This window comes from Oryzias melastigma, linkage group LG16 (assembly GCF_002922805.2).
Source record: "Oryzias melastigma strain HK-1 linkage group LG16, ASM292280v2, whole genome shotgun sequence".
In the NCBI taxonomy this organism is placed as follows: Eukaryota; Metazoa; Chordata; class Actinopteri; order Beloniformes; family Adrianichthyidae; genus Oryzias; species Oryzias melastigma.
The window spans coordinates 491,001-506,817 of record NC_050527.1 but is presented as its reverse complement, the minus strand read 5'-3'; the positions used below and the strand labels follow the sequence as shown (position 1 = coordinate 506,817).

General features: G+C 35.4%; 1 protein-coding gene across 2 annotated transcripts; it reads right to left on the bottom strand.

Moving 5' to 3' along the window:
* Positions 1-6,462: 6,462 nt before the first annotated feature.
* Positions 6,463-11,930, bottom strand: wdr73 (WD repeat domain 73). 2 transcript variants are annotated; one of them, XM_024266854.2, is made up of 8 exons: positions 11,794-11,930; positions 11,409-11,476; positions 9,360-9,445; positions 9,190-9,278; positions 8,885-8,952; positions 7,514-7,678; positions 7,060-7,413; positions 6,463-6,970 (listed from the first exon to the last, which is right to left on the bottom strand). In XM_024266854.2, the coding sequence occupies exons 1-8, from the start codon at positions 11,850-11,852 to the stop codon at positions 6,690-6,692; spliced, it is 1,170 nt and encodes a 389-aa protein (XP_024122622.1). In that variant the 5' UTR covers positions 11,853-11,930; the 3' UTR covers positions 6,463-6,689. The 2 variants fall into 2 exon arrangements, with proteins under 2 accessions (XP_024122622.1, XP_024122623.1); XM_024266855.2 differs by having other exon boundaries at positions 11,360-11,476; positions 11,794-11,911.
* Positions 11,931-15,817: the final 3,887 nt, after the last annotated feature.

Here is a 15,817-nt window from a genome sequence, read left to right as displayed (position 1 = left end):
TAATGAGGGTTGGATTGATTCAGATGGAGCACTACTGAAGGCCTAGGTGTGAAATGCACGGCCCGCCACTGATATATATATATATATACATGCAAGTTATGGCATGGATATTTGCCACTCCTCTTAAACTTTCTCTGTAAGTGGTAAAACTTATTCAAAATCAGTTTAAAAATGCATAACTTTAAAACTTTGCATCAGTCTTTTGCATCCCCTAATTTTTTTCATTTAATTTTATTTATACGCTAATAAACTTCCTGCTTTTCCCTAAGGGATTTGCAGTATCCTTTACAATTTCTGTCCAATTTATTGAGGGGAAAAAAATAAATAAATAAACAATATAGTGGATATTTTATCCTTTAGTTGGTCTGTTAGTATTCCCACCTTTAATGTGAGTTTTAATATGTGAAAATTATATATATATATATATATGAATTGGAAAACTATACTATAATTAGTAATTAATTATTTTCACCTAAAAAATAGCTGTTTTGTTTTTTAAGTCCTTTTTTTGCATTTTTTTATCCTTGTATTTGGTAAATTAGTTTTCTTAAATTTATGTTATATATTATGTTTTGTAATTTGTTGTGTAGAGTTTGTGATCTGGGCTTATACATCCTCTGCTGTTAATTGCTTTAATCTGTTTCTTGCTGCTGTCGTCAGCTGTGGTCACTCTGTTAATTACACCATAGCTCATATACTGCTCGCATGGAGGATTTTTTTTTGTTTTGTTTTTTTTTTGGAATCATGTGTCTTTCTTTGGATTTGTTATCTGTATCTTAGCTTAACAATGAAAAAGTATTTTCCATCACTTTTATTGCTGAAATCTCTAACTGATGCAAAAATGAAATTGTAATGTTATGATAGTTTCACGTGTGCTCCCACTGACTGTCATTTTTCTGTTGGAGACAACGGCTCTCAGTGGTTGTTAACCTGGTTAGGGTATACACTGCTCGGTATCTGTTCCACAAAAGTTGAATCTAGTCTGACCAGAAGTCCACATCACAGAAAACAGCCCACACTTGGACTTGGTTTTCTCTTCCACAACCTCATCTCATGTCATTAAATTCTCCATTGCATTACATCCCATTTTTGTATACAATTTTTCTGCAATTATGTTTTTTCACCCACTTATGGGAATTGATGTCAAACTGTTTGAGCCTAAGAAATTACTATTAAGTTTCCTTAATAACCCCAAACATAAACTCTTAATCTTTCTGATTAATCAAATTTATTCTATTGTGTTTATATTTTTTTATTCAGGAATGAACAATAAAATTTCATGAAGTGGTCAAAAGATAGCAGCATATATTTTCTATTGTGCATGCAAACATGAAATCTCAGTTTCTTGCTTTTTTCCCTCCATCTTATATTCGTTTTGGTAGTTTTTATTCATAAAAAAAGATAATTAAATAAAATCAAACAAAAGTACATTAGGTAGAAATATGGAAGATATTTTCAGCTGATTTCTTCACAAACATGGATTTTTCATAATTATTTACATGGACAAACCATCTCACTAAATTATTTAAGATAAAATTGAATATTTTAGACATCCATAATTGACTTTTTGACTGGTTACTATGGTTTCTACTTGTGTTTATTTAATACAAAAGCACAGTAAACAACCAGGTGCTCTAATGAGGAGATAAATCTATGCATTCTCAATATCAGGAGCCTTTTTTAACCATCTATTTTCTGCTTTTCATCAGCTAAAAACATCAGCTTGTTGGACAGCTGATTACTGCAATTTAGTTTGAAATGGAAATGCACCTTCAGTTCATCAGATGAAACACCCTCTGTATTACAATAATTATAACGTTTTAAAGGGAGAAAACCTTGATTGGCATCAAGATTCTTAACAAGACCTTAACGGTTTGTTCATTTGGCCAAGTGGACAAAAGAAAATGTGTTTGTGATCAACAATATTAGATGTTTTCTAGATGTATAGCAAGTTTTCTGGGAGTATGAATGTACTGAAATGTATCCCCAAATGCTTGAGCTATAATGAAATTGTTGCCGCGTATGTATCTAGTGAAGTAAAATCCTCAAAAGAATGCAGGAGCCTCATGTGTTTGAACTCTCGTGTACCAACGGGCGCTGCATTGTTTGGGAGTCTGCTTGTGTAAAGCCTCGCAAAATGAGACAAGACGTGTGACTCATTATGATCGTTTAGTGAAGACCTGGAATAATGGCTGCTGCAGCGTCGGGTCACCAGAGGATTTAGCCTGACGGCTCACTGTTCTGTCAGTCAATGTAATTATAGTCTCTTGTGTCCTTTCTAAATCTCCCTCGTTTTTACCTCACATTCAGACACACAAGTGCACAAAAGCTTGTTCTCACAGAAGTTTTCACATCTAGTTTGCATTTGTGTGTTGTTTAAAGACCCATTCCAAGGAAAATTTTATTTTTTGTGTTTCTAACATCTTGTAGCACTTTTTTGATGTCACACAAATTTGTAAAAAAATTAGCTCAAAATTGCACATTTGAGTGTTTCTTTTTTCAAATTATTGGCTGCATTTCCCTTGATCATAAAATTCTGCAAATTGTATTTGCAATAAAAATGTTGTCTATTTGAAACAAAACAATTTCAAAAACTCTCATTTATTGAAAGTTTTTGTGCTTGGAGGAGGTGATTTTTTTTTTTTTTAAAGCATATATTGAAATGGACATATTTTGCAAAACTGGAATAGAGACCCTTATTTCACATTAATGAGTAACCAACAACAGAACACCATGCACAGCAGGCGCCACAACAGGTCTCGTAGCATCAAAAGTTGAGCGTGTCGTGCAGAATTGTTGGATCCACAGCTCCTCTGAAAATCACCAACCACCATTTCTCAAAATCTCTTAATCCGTAGCCACTCCCACGTAGCTTGCCACTCCATGGCCTAAATAAGACGCCGACATCTCCTTTGATAGATGATGATGAGCACTAGTATCATGACAGATATTTTAATATATTTACTGTAAATCAAAGTATTGTTCACATTCAGGTTTTTATTGTGAGTTGGTTTATGTTTGATATCAAAATAATAATTGGAATTTTTTTTAACTTTTCTAGTATTTTGATAAGTTTTGTGTACATGTGTAACAAAAATGCAGCCATTGTGATTGAGGAGCATATGAAAAAAAATGCAATTTGGTAAAAGAATGTATTTATTTATTTGTGTTTGTGGCATAGAAAATCACACTCATCCATCTATCATCTCAAAATAGTTCAAGGTTTACAGATCTTGATGTCTAATCAGGGAATATAAAAGCTAGTTCATGTGCTCGACTTTAGTAGAAGACATGATTGAAGCTCATGTTCAGTCCAGTTGTGAACTTCACTCTGTAGCAACTCGATGTTTCCCACAAACGTCATCCCAAGATTAATGACAACTCCTGTCTGTTCTCTGAACTTTACAAGTTTATACCAAAAGAGTGCAAACATAAAATCCTGGTTAGCCTCCAATGGCTTCATTCAACAGCTCCTCTGAGGGATTTAGTGACATCTAATGGCACAAATGGAAAACTTCAACGAAGAACAAATCTGAATTCTTCCTTTACCCCTACGGCTTCTCTACATTTAGCCCTCCAAACGGAGAGTTATGGAACATAGTGTCTTCAGATTTGGATGTTGCTCCCGCTCCATCATCTACGTTAGCGCGCAGCTGGCAGCACTCGGAAAATACAGAACTGATTTGCATTTTTGAAAAGTCATTTTAAAACAACTACCGTAATTGCATTTCACAGTAAGTAACTTGTGTGCTTCAGAACACACCCGCATGAAGAAATTAGTTTCTCCTTGATCACTCTCCCAGCGGAGGGATACCCAGTTTCAAGTCACTACGGTTTCCCCTTTAAAAAAAAAAAAAAAACTTCTTAAAAACTGGTTTTGTCCTGATTTTTTTTTTTCCTCTAAATTTCCAGAAAGCACAAACTTCAGCTCCTCATTTTGTTCATGATTTGAATTTCAAACCGCTTATTTCCTCTTAAGGTTTCTGAACCACTGTGTGCTTGACAACTTTATCAAGTTGTCCACCTGACTCCTTCTGTCTCCACGCAAACAAACATTCAGCGTTAATTAAACACTCGAATGGAACGCGGCTCTCGCTCGGCCTCACGGCTGATCTGTTCCTACGCTCCTGCACCTCTTGTCCTTCCTGCCCACATCTCCTCTGAGTGAAGCTTCACAGAATAAATTAAGTCTCTACTGGGTGCATCAGTTACTGGTCAGATAGGTGACTGGGGATTTATTGAACACTTATGTTAACAGAAAATTTTTTAAAAATATCAGAAATAAATGTATGTTTTTAGTTGAAAATGGGAACAATGTTTTACCAAATAGCAAAGCTAAAACCTGTAAAATAAAAAAATAAAATGTGACCTCGTTGGTACATTTTTATATAACTGCATGAGGAGAATTTTAATTGTTTTTTCCGAGAAAATTGCTCAGATTTGTGTCTTTGGAGTGAGCGTCATGTGGTTAGTTTGTCCTGATTATCTTGTAGATATCTCACATTCTGTATTTAATGGGAGTTTTTTTAATTTAATTTTGCATTTCACTGTTAAATTTATGAAGTTTTACTGATTCTCACACTTTTATTTGACATTTTTTGTTGAAGTGAGTCTCGATTGTCTCTGACTTCATCCAGAGTTTGCTCCAGTGAATTGAAAGGCATCAGACTGCATAAAACATCAGAGGACACAAGCTGTGGCTGCATAAGATTTAACAGTGAAAGGGGAAAAAACGATTTATTTACAGCACAAATTTGGGGTTTTGGAAATAGAAAAAAATAGATATTTTCAACATTTGAGCAGGCGAGAGAAAATTAATTACATTTCTGGATGTGAAACCGTGCAAAAAATAAATGATGTTTTTAAACTCACTGACCTGATTATTAATTAAACTTTGTGCAGTTATGAATTCAGTTTAAGGGCTGAGAAGTTTTTCTTTGTCATTTACAACCAAGATTTATTTTAAAATATGGAAAAAATGTCTTGATTTAAAAAACTTTATGTGGAACTCTTATAAAACTAAAATCTAAAAGTAGAATTTGTTTTTTTTAAAAGTAGGGAATCCAATTTCCTTTTTTTTTTGTTTGTTTGTAATGCTTTAGGATTAAAAACAATTACAATTAATGACTAATCCAAAATACAAATTGCCTTTTGTTTCATAAACTGTTACTTGAAGTTATAAAAAATCTATAAGAATCCAGTGATTATACCTACAATTAAGAAATAGCTTACATTATTGTCATCTCTCGATACGATTGTAAAATTACTGTATTTAAGAAAAGAACAAAAAAACTTAAAAATGATAATCATCATAATGACATGTTATAATTGGCTATCTAAAGAGATATTTTGAAAGACTTTTTGTTCTGAAGACTCTGAACATAATATGAGATAATCCAGAGCAGGTAAAGATTCAATGAATTGAAAAAAAAATCTAAATAGATGGTAAATTTTCCAAACTCCCAGCAAGATCGATGTGCACATGAGGAATTATCTCCATTGCATTTGGGTTTACGATGGAATGGAATTTAACAAATGAGGAAAAATTAAACTTTAAAAAAATTGACTTTATTTATCTCATCCTACATTGAAAATATATTGATTAATGAATTAAGGAAAATCAAATCTTTAATCTTTGAAATTTTTAAGTGATAAGCAGATTTTGTGATTGCCTTAAAGTCCCACTCAATCATCATTTTATCTATTTTAAAATTGTTCACAGGGTTTTGTTTTAATTATGATTATGCTGTTTTTAAATGAAATACAAAAAATCTGCTTTGTTTTCAAAGACATAGTTTCTATAGAGTGGCAGCAGTTCATTAGAAATTCCCCTCTGAGTTGTGGCTGTAAAAAGCCAGCACTCATTTCCCATCATCCCTTTGTTTACATTCTCTCCTGCTAGCTTACAGCCCCTCACACCCCCAAGCTAACATTAGCGGTGCAACAAAAATGGTGATAAATATTGGAACTTTCCAGCCGTACAGATCTGAACATGTGTGCTCTTATTTTGTAGTATAACATTCAGTGCCTTGAACTGAAGGTGATCTAAGCAAGGTCAGATTCATGACAGTTTAATGTGTTACTATATGTTCTCAGCTGGAATTATTCTTGTTTTGATGAAAGGACTTTTATTTCATATAAATTAGTCATTCTACTGACACACAATCAGATGTCCACGTTTTTCAGAGCTTCATCAGCTTGGATGAATAAAGAAATCTTCAGTATAAATCGCGCCTCCTTTCATTCACAGTGGTTGTGTAAGAACTCCATTCACTAAACTGTCCTGTTCAACCTTCCAGAGAAAAAAATAACATTGAGTTGGTCAGTAGAGCAAAATCCAGGCATAAAAAAATAATCTTAAGTTGGAAACATGTATTTTACACAGAAATGGGTTTCACAAAATGAACGTTTTAGTTTTTGACTGAATCTGAAGCCAAAAAAAAAAAGAAATTAAATTTGAAGTAAAATAGTGATATTTTCTGACTCATAATGACTTTATTTACTTATTACACACTGCAGCTGATGCTGCACGGTAACAGCTGAGTCATCAGTTTTCAAGAATTGTGGGAATTTTAATGAGTCCCTGCCAACTAGTCACGCTCAGATTTTTTTTTCTCCTTTGTTGAAATAAAAAACTTTTTCATTTAAGTCTTCCATCCGTGTGTCTGAGGTGATTCATGCTCTCCAGTTTATTTTTGGTCCTGCTCTATACTGGGTTCTGATTGGGATTCTAGTCTGTTAGCATCCGGTTCCACCCAGTCCCAGACGTGGACTGAGCCGTCTGAAGCGGTGGACAGCAGCGTCTGCGGGCGCTCGGGGTGCCAGACGTGGGCGGTGATGCGGACGGGGTCGCAGCCGTCAGTTTGCTGACATGAGACGGCGTGACCGCGATGCTGGAAGAGTGGGGGAGCCCGCCGCAGCGCCGTCCTCCAGTCGCGTGTGTCGTAGATCTCCACAACTCCACTGAAACCTGAATTTAGAAAGCACAGCTTCAGTTTAAAATAGCCACATCAGTATTTATGTGGGAGTATAAAAGCTTGGCTTCCTGTCCAGGCTGACCTGACACTGAGATGCAGTTTCTCCTCGGAGCCCACGACACCGTGACGTTGTCCGGTCTGCCGTGGACGTCCAGCTGAGCCTGACATGCCGCTTCTCCCAGCTTCCTCAGGTCTGAAACCACGGCGTGTCCAGAGGAAGACAGCCTGACAACCCTGCAGCTCGGCTGCTGAGGGTCTGCAGAGGCGTCCGTCCACCAGACGACGGACTGACCGGAAGATGGAGGCGGCGGTGACATCAGAGGAGCGGCAGGCGTCCGGGTGTCCGCCAAGTACATTTTACCGTTTGAGCATCCGGCGAGGAAAACCGCATCACCCGTGAACTGTAAGGAGTTCAGAGGATCTGCAGAGTCTGTCTCTGTAAAAAAAAATGTATACAATAAAAAAAGTTTACTTTTTTTTTTTTTCCACAAGAGTTTCCTGCCCCTGAAATTATTTAGTTTATATTCCGGTTTTACCTAATTTATAAAGAGATTGTCCTGAAGTCAGCTGAGTCAGCTGGACGCTGCTGCTCTCTGCTCCATGAAGGACTTGAGGGGATGGAGATGCAGAAGCTGCAATCCTGCTCCCACGCTTTGAAGCGCTCTCCATCCCTTTGACACTTCCTGTTCTTCTGATCACATCTGCAAATGGAGGAAGAGACGCAGCAGAACGGCAATCATTGAACTCAAACTTTCACAGAACTTCTAAGATTTATGTGAATCTATTCCAGGCATAGACAGAAAAATTATACTGAAGTTTATTTTTCAGTTATAAAAGTCACAACCATTGACTGAATGTGAGAACTGGACCAAGTGAGTGTGATGTCACCCATAGAAAATTACTGACTTCAGGCTCTTACAAAATAAACTCAATTCAGTCACTTTTTTTTACACAATGCATCAGTAAGCAATGACTGGTCCGAGTTGATCTGACTCCACGTTTCTATGGCAACCACTCTTTCCAATCAGAAGTCAGCTTGTTGTAAGTCCACGTCCCTATCACTTAAAAGTGGGCAAGACACTTTGAACGTTCGACAAGAGACCGCCTACTTTATTGACTGGCCAGCTTGTAACATAAATTTACTACAGAAGAAATATAATGAAAAAAATATTTAGCAAGAAAATGTTACTAAAAAAGGTAGAAGAGCAAGAATGTTTATTCTGAAATATATAATGATTAATAGTTTATTTCTTTATAAAACTCTATGGGATTTTGGCTTTGCGGCGTAAGCGGGTACTTCCTGTTTGGAACGTCAGGGGGGAGGAGTCACTCAGTCCAGTTCTCATACAGTCAAAGGTCACAACTCACTTTTACTTGTTAATAAATTAATAGTAAAACTATTACTCTGACTTGTGACCCTCTGATGTTTGAGTATCAGCACAGTTATTGTAGTATAAGAAAAAAAGGGATTTCTGGGGAAAAATTATCTTTACATTATTTATTTATTTTTTTGGGTGAAAGATTTCAAATAATTAAAAAAGGTAAGTTTTTCAAAAAGTCTAAGACGTAAGAAAGCAAGATTTTAGGTTAAATACATACATTTTTTGAGGTACAGAAAAAGTTTGCTCTGATATGAAAATTTCATGCTACTTTGACTCTACAATAAACACTCAATAACATGCACTAAACTCTAAAATCTTAACATTTTTTTCTTTTATTCAAACAGAAACATAAGTTTACATCAATCACTAATATTCTTGACTAACTGTATTTCATGCAGCATCTCCATCTTAAATCAATGAATGAGTCGTGGCAGACATGTTTAAATCCTTGAGATAAATGAAGGTAAACTAGATTTTTAAACTTCTAAATTCACGCTGGGACAGAATATTTAACCTAAATCTCACCGCTCTCCTCTCCTCCAAGGTCCCACACTTGCAGGTCAGTGCCCCGCCCATCGTTGGTCACAATCAGCCTGCCTCAAAGTAAAGAAGAAGTCACATTTATGCTAATAAACTCCTGATGAAACGACTCGTTTAGTGCCGATAACATTTGTTACTCTGGGGAAAGTCATAATCTGATTCAAAACTTCAAACTAGTTCAACACTGGTTTCCCAATTTGACCAAAAATAAAAAAACACATTTCTGAAAAACAGATCAGGTTTGAGCAGGAGAAATAAAAATGAACAGAAATGCAGATGTTTGAGCTCACCTAGTTCCTGGGACATGTCTGAGGCAGCTAACGGGGCCTTCGGAGAAACCACCGTGGACAACTTTAAAATCCCGCTCCGCACAGAGACCCTGAACTCAGCAGCAAACGGAACAAAAGTTCAGAGACACCTAAAAATCATCATGGAAACCTTTCTCTTACATCACTCTCACCTTGTTTTCTTCAGCAAAAAGCTTCAGTGGCAAACGAAGTTCCAGGAGCTCATTTTTAGACGAACTGAATCCGGCCACGCAAACAGCTGAAACAACAAGACGACATGAGTGGAAGAAGACAAAAGAACCAGCATGACAATCTGATATCGGTCCATTTTACTATGTGAAAGATAAAAAAAACACTACAAAAAACTGAGCTTTTTATTGTTTTTAGCTGTGAAATTTACCAACTAAAGTCTGGATTTGACTTTTTGTGTTTAATGAATTTTTTCTACATAAACGTAAAATCAAATCCTTTATAAGCAATGTTGTGCAAGTAACTTCCAAAATGTCACACAAAACAAACTCCGAGCTTTTTAGAAATCCTGATCTTACACTATCATCCCACAGTTGTAATATGTTGCTTGTCATTTTTCGGACTATAAGTCGCACCGGAGTATAAGTCGCAGGGGCCAAAAAATGCATAATGAAGAAGAAAAAACCATACATAAGTCGCACTGGAGTATAAGTCGCATTTTTTTCAAGTAATTTATTTTACAAACTGGTTGAAAAAAACGATATTACATCATCCTGGAAGGTAAGTTATAACATTCATAAGTGAATAGAAAACAGGCTGAATATGTGTCAACACATATTAGCATCATGAAAAAAAACGAAAAGGTGTAGCATTTATATAACGTAACAGTTTTATTTAACTATAGCCTCAAGAACTCATCAACTTTGTATCTTTACTGTAATTAATTGCACACAATCTCACTCCATATCACTAAATCCCTTAAATTCTTTGTCCTCTGTGTCACGTCTGAATAACTAAAGTAAATAAAGTAATTGCATAGATCACCATAAGAGGGCATTCTAGACTTACGGTCCATATCTCATTAAAAATTCGTATATAAGTCGCACTGGAGTATAAGTCGCAGGGACATTCAATCTATGAAAAAAAACCGCGACTTATAGTCCGGAAAATACGGTAACTTAGTTTCTCAGTAAAACACAAAGAAGTGAAACATAAAAGTGACAAAGATACTGTAAAGTATTTGCTGCATTTCTTGACAATATTTATTAGTAACACGTTTGAACTAAAAGCCAAAAAACTGGAATGTTGGAGGACAAACCCTCAACTTTAGTCAATTTAGTCCAAATAGTGGCCGTTAAAAAAAGGTGGATGGATGCTGTTGTGTCCGTTACATGTACAACAAAACTTAAGTCAGTGCACTATTTATTTAAAAAAAAAAAAAAACTTCACAGCTAGTTCATTTGCATCTAATGAAAAGTACATCATTCTGTAATTTAAAAAAAACTTTAAGATTTGCAAACTTTATGAATACAAATTACATAATTTGGTCATTTAAAATAAGAACATACAGCTAATTAACTTTAAACTACTAAAAGGTGGATAGGCCATTAAAATAAAGTATTAACAATTGGAAAAGAGTGCAACTTTTAAAACAAGCAAAATAATAATAATAAATATACTTTAAAAAATGAAGCAAATTTTAAAGAATACCCAACTTTGCAAAGTTGTAGCAGCTACAGATTTGCTTTTTTTTTTTTTGCACTGTTTNNGGCCTACTTTCGCGAGGAGAGGAAGTAATGCATTTCCAATGGGGGACCTCGGTGCTTGCTTTGTCCATTAATTTTTACAGTCTATGATAGGACCACAATAAGACATGGCTATTAGCTTTTTGGGGAATTAAAAAAAAGGACTAATTACACATATTGAGAACTCAAAAATAAAATGATAAAGTTCGGATTGATAAATCCTGATAGGAAATTTAACTTAATAGGATTTACTCAACCGCAAGCAAAAAATAAAGGTATATTTTTTTCATTTTTTAAGGTTACCTCATTATGTCTGCTTGAACATCTGCAATATTCTGTTGTAATAAAGTGATTAAACACCTAGTATACAATGATAACATGAAAAAATGAGTAGCAATTCCTTTGTTGCAGCAAAAAGTGTTATTTCATTGAAGAAAGTGACTTTTGCATGAACTTACTCCCATCACTGCCTGTGATAGAGTCTGATGATTCTCCATTTTCACTCACTTTTCCCAGATGTCCACTCGATGACCTGGGTGGGATGCTCCAGCTGATAAACATGCAAATCTTTGTACCTGCAGGAAGGAAACACAGATATCACCTAGTATCTGCACAGACATCAGCCCAGGAGGAAAAGATACGGAAGTGTATCCAGAGGTCAGACGTTTGAGGTTTTTAAAATACGATCCAATCACATTTTCAAATCTACACTTTAGCACGGTTTATATATGATCAGCCTGAGTTGAAGTTTGGTTTTAGCTAGCTGGAGTTTTGTCACTTGTGAGTTTCAGTCTCAGATTCTCCATAGAATAAACGTCATTTCCACAGGTTTCATTTTATAAAGCGAGTTTTAAACCGGAAAAAACAGAATCCAAATGCAAAGTTTGCTCACGCTGTCAAGGATTCTATAAACCATTCATCCAAAACATCCTCAAACTCCGAGTCCTCCATCTCTCCACTGCAGACGAATCTCCGCGCTTCCTGAGTCTGTGTGCGGCTTCGACTCTTCTCAGAATGCGACACTGACACCTGCTGGTGAGGAGGGTTACTGCACCCACGTTACAAGCCTGGAGATTTGTGAGAGCACCAAAAAAGTCATCTAATTTTTTTAGATTTGGTTTATTCAGGAAAAAATTTAGAATGAGTTATAACTTTTTATCGTATTATGACATAATATAAAAAAACTGAACAATACTCTAGAAATGCCCTCTAATAATATGATCCATTGGCTTGATTAGTATTATTATTGTTATTTTTAAGATACAATTTTTATGTAAGATGAAAATTAAGTATTATTATATATAAGTATTATTTCTATAAGAAAACAGCCTGTTTGCATTTCAGTGAGCAGATAGTCAAGTTATGATTGGTTTCAAATTATCTTTATTGATATTTGTTGCATAACAATAGCTATTAAAAAGTCTGTCAGCTCTTTATTTATTATATCTAATTCTCAGCCTTTAATATAGTCAAAAATCTTTAACTGTTTAGGTAACCTGGCTTTAAATTAATCTGATTTCAGACATTTATACAAGTTTAATTGTCAAATACTTAACCTTTACTGTCCTGGAGCCCTTTTTGAGCTTTTTCGCTGCTTTAAAATATGCTTTATTAATGCTACAACCCCGGCTTCTTCTTTGTTTCAAACATGTCTTTGATTATGTTACATAATATTGTCACAATGAACCTTAAAATGTGCAAAAACCTCAATTAGGAGTGGAAAATTTAGTAAGTTTTTGCTGCAAAAGCTACAAAAAAGGATATAAAACTGCTTTTATGTTTTTTTTAACAAAAGATTAAACATGTAGAGACAAAATAAAAATGTATGAATCTACAAACAGACCAAAAATTAGGCCAAAATAATGTGAAAAATGTCTAAAAGAAAAAAAAAACCGCTGGCAAGGCTTTATCTAACTACAACAGTTACAATAAGTCACAAGATTACATTATTTTGTCATAACTCTTATTATATTTCGTCTAAACATAAAATTCCAGAGCTACAAAAACTTTTTTGAATCTTTTACAATAAATTTAAATTAAAACTCTACTAACTCTAATACAATGGACAGGAATGAATGGTTTCATTGTAAACGTTTTATTCACAAATTCGCTGTTGAGTTCAAGGACTACTGAAGGTTAACGTAAAAGCGATTTTTATCTGTCTCTGAGGAGGGAAAGTCTGGGCTCATTGTCTGTCCAAGAAAGGAAACATCAGTTTTGACAGGAGTTTTTGACATCAGTTTTGAGCTTTAAATACACCAATCACCGTTGCTGCTCCTTTTGGACCGACGTTTTTCTTCTGGACAGACTGGTGACAGTTTCCAGCCCACGCCACGCAGCAATCCATCGCTGCAGCTGTTGTTTTCCTTTTCTTCCTCCCCCTCTGTCATTCTGCTCTTCCTGGATTCTGACGGATGAGAAACCGACTCACATTTCTGTCGCTCTGCCCTCAATGGAGCCGTTACTCTGAACTGCTGACAGCACGGGAACACGCTTGGATGTGTACAGAGCCGACCTTGAGCAGTCATCAATCTCACTGCATTCAAATCTTACCTAATCAACCCTTACCTTCAAAATAATTGTACATTATTAATGTAGTGTGACTCACAGTTTCAACACAAAACTACAAACAGTATTATTTCAACTATGAAGCATGATGGTGGAAGGTTAATGATTTGGCATGAAGCTGGTTTGGAGGATATTTAAAGGGTCATCTGCAGATAAATGGTTTTTATTTACACAAAAATGTTTTTAAAATGTATATGGACAACTGAAAAAGAAATCAGAACCTAAATATTTTACTATCTGAAACTAAAGATACATAAATAAATAACAGCTAATCTGAATTACATGGAGAAAAGTTGTCATGATTTATGATCCAGCCTCACTCTGATTATTGGTAAATCTCGTCTACTTTTGCACGTCTCCCTCTTGACTAGTTTCTCCCCAGAGTGTATTAAGCTACAGCTCTTACCTTTAGTTCAGGTCCTGTTTGGATTTAATTTATTAGGCCCCGACGTATGATTAAAAATCGCACAAAACTGCAAAAAACATTCAGCAATAAAATATAAATAAGAATGCAGTAAAAAGAATAATGTTCAAATACAGAAAATGATTACGTCATCAATGTGAGCTCTTTTTTTTCTGAAACCTAAATGATTGAGGGGCAGATACATCTGCAGATTATCGATTTAACAATGAAAAGAGACATCATGCCAAGAGGCAGCAGATGTACAGAAAAAAAGAGCAGGATCAAGGATAGAACCTTGCGGTACACCACACGACAGAGGAGCCACAGATGAAGCATTACCAATCCTAACAGAAAAAACTTCTCCCTGTTAGATAGGACTTCAACCAATCGAGTGGGGTGCCAGAACCCCTTAGTTTGCTCTACTCTTAAATGAGATAACTAAGCCTGAATTGGCATGACTAAAATGTGAAACATTTCAATCATAAAACCTTGCTAAGTACAACAAAGACGAGTGTTCTTGTCAATGTTGTGGCTGACAGGATAAAACAGCAGGGACATTTTGATGAATAAACAAAACTAATTTATGGTACGTGTGCATTGCTGCCACACCACATTTCCTACTCCTGAAATTCAGTTAATGTGACATGCATGACTCACCCGAAATCCACTCTAACCCCACTGTAAGTTTGAGAGTAAAGAGCAGCCCCAGACCATCACTCTGAGGCTCTGCCGTTCACATTTACCCACATGGAAGAAAATGAGGAGAAAGCATGACCTTTAAAAAGATAATAGAAAAGGGTGAACAGCCCTTCAAAGTGGGCTGAGTGATCCTTTTGTAAAAGCACATGAAAAAATCTCTGCATGCCGACATGAAGTGAAAGTTCTCCTTTGCTAGATTAAGTTAACATGGTGCTGCAGAAACAAAGAGTGCAGTCAAACAGACCTCAAGGCCACTTATAAAGTATTGATCCCAATACTTAAAAAGTGGTTAAATTTTCAAAAAAACACAGTGAGATCATCCTGCAGCTCTTGAGGTTTGCTGAGGCTGTCCAAACCAGCAGATTGACTTCAGGGAAGACCTTCAGCAGCGAGGATTGATGTTCAAAATAAGAGAAGGTAAACAGCAAAAACCGCCTGGAACAAACCTGAGTCTCCAGAGCCTCAGCCCTGTAATCCAATTATTGTGGCTCTTTGGCTTTAAAAAAAATCATAATTTGGAAAAAATAATGGATAATTTAAGACCACATTATTATCTTCCATGGCACAATAGTTTAGTTGCTGTTAAGAAGAATAGTTCATCTTTTTAAATCCTATTGTACACTAATGTTGTTGTGTTTATATTCAAGTTATAATGGTAGAAAATATGTTTTAAGTAAATCTGCTGCAGCAGATTGATCTTTGACTGTGGGTGTATTTTATTTTGAAAGGAAGTTATACAGGTATGTGCTACTATCTAAAGTAAGAAATTACATTTGGTTTATGCAGAACAATACATACACAATTATAATTAAATTATTGTAAATATTTAAAATTTGATAAATGAATAGCTTGATGGGCACAAAAACAGAAATAAAGTCGGTTTTGGTCAGTAAAAAACTGTACCAAATGGTTCTTTTTAGTATTAAAGGTTCCAGGAAAGATAAGGGGGTCTCGCTTTGTCTTTGTGGATAAGTCTTTATGAACACCGGTTATATAAAAGCAATCAGTTGAAGTTTGACAGAAAAAAATAAACAAAGATGAGAATTGGGTTTTAAAATGACGTAAATTTAATTATTTCAATTTTCTATAAAAAAATAGATATATTTATATAGCCCAAGTACAGAACACAGTTGTCTCATGGGGGTTCACGCTAGTAATTGTCCAAAAACACAAAATCAATCATAAAATATAAACAATAGCTGATTGCTATCCTAAACTAAGCAGACTAAACATCCTTGCCCTTAGA

What these genes read in the sequence shown, in the direction of transcription:
- wdr73 (XM_024266854.2), bottom strand. Translation starts at nt 11,852, where the DNA reads ATGGAGGACTCGGAGTTTGAGGATGTTTTGGATGAATGGTTTATAGAA. An exon ending in TTTATAGAATCCTTGACAGC is followed by an intron (nt 11,477 to 11,793) that starts GTGAGCAAACTT and finishes TCCTTCCTGCAG; the next exon opens with GTACAAAGATTTGCATGTTT. An exon ending in AGACATGTCCCAGGAACTAG is followed by an intron (nt 8,953 to 9,189) that starts GTGAGCTCAAAC and finishes ACTTTGAGGCAG; the next exon opens with GCTGATTGTGACCAACGATG.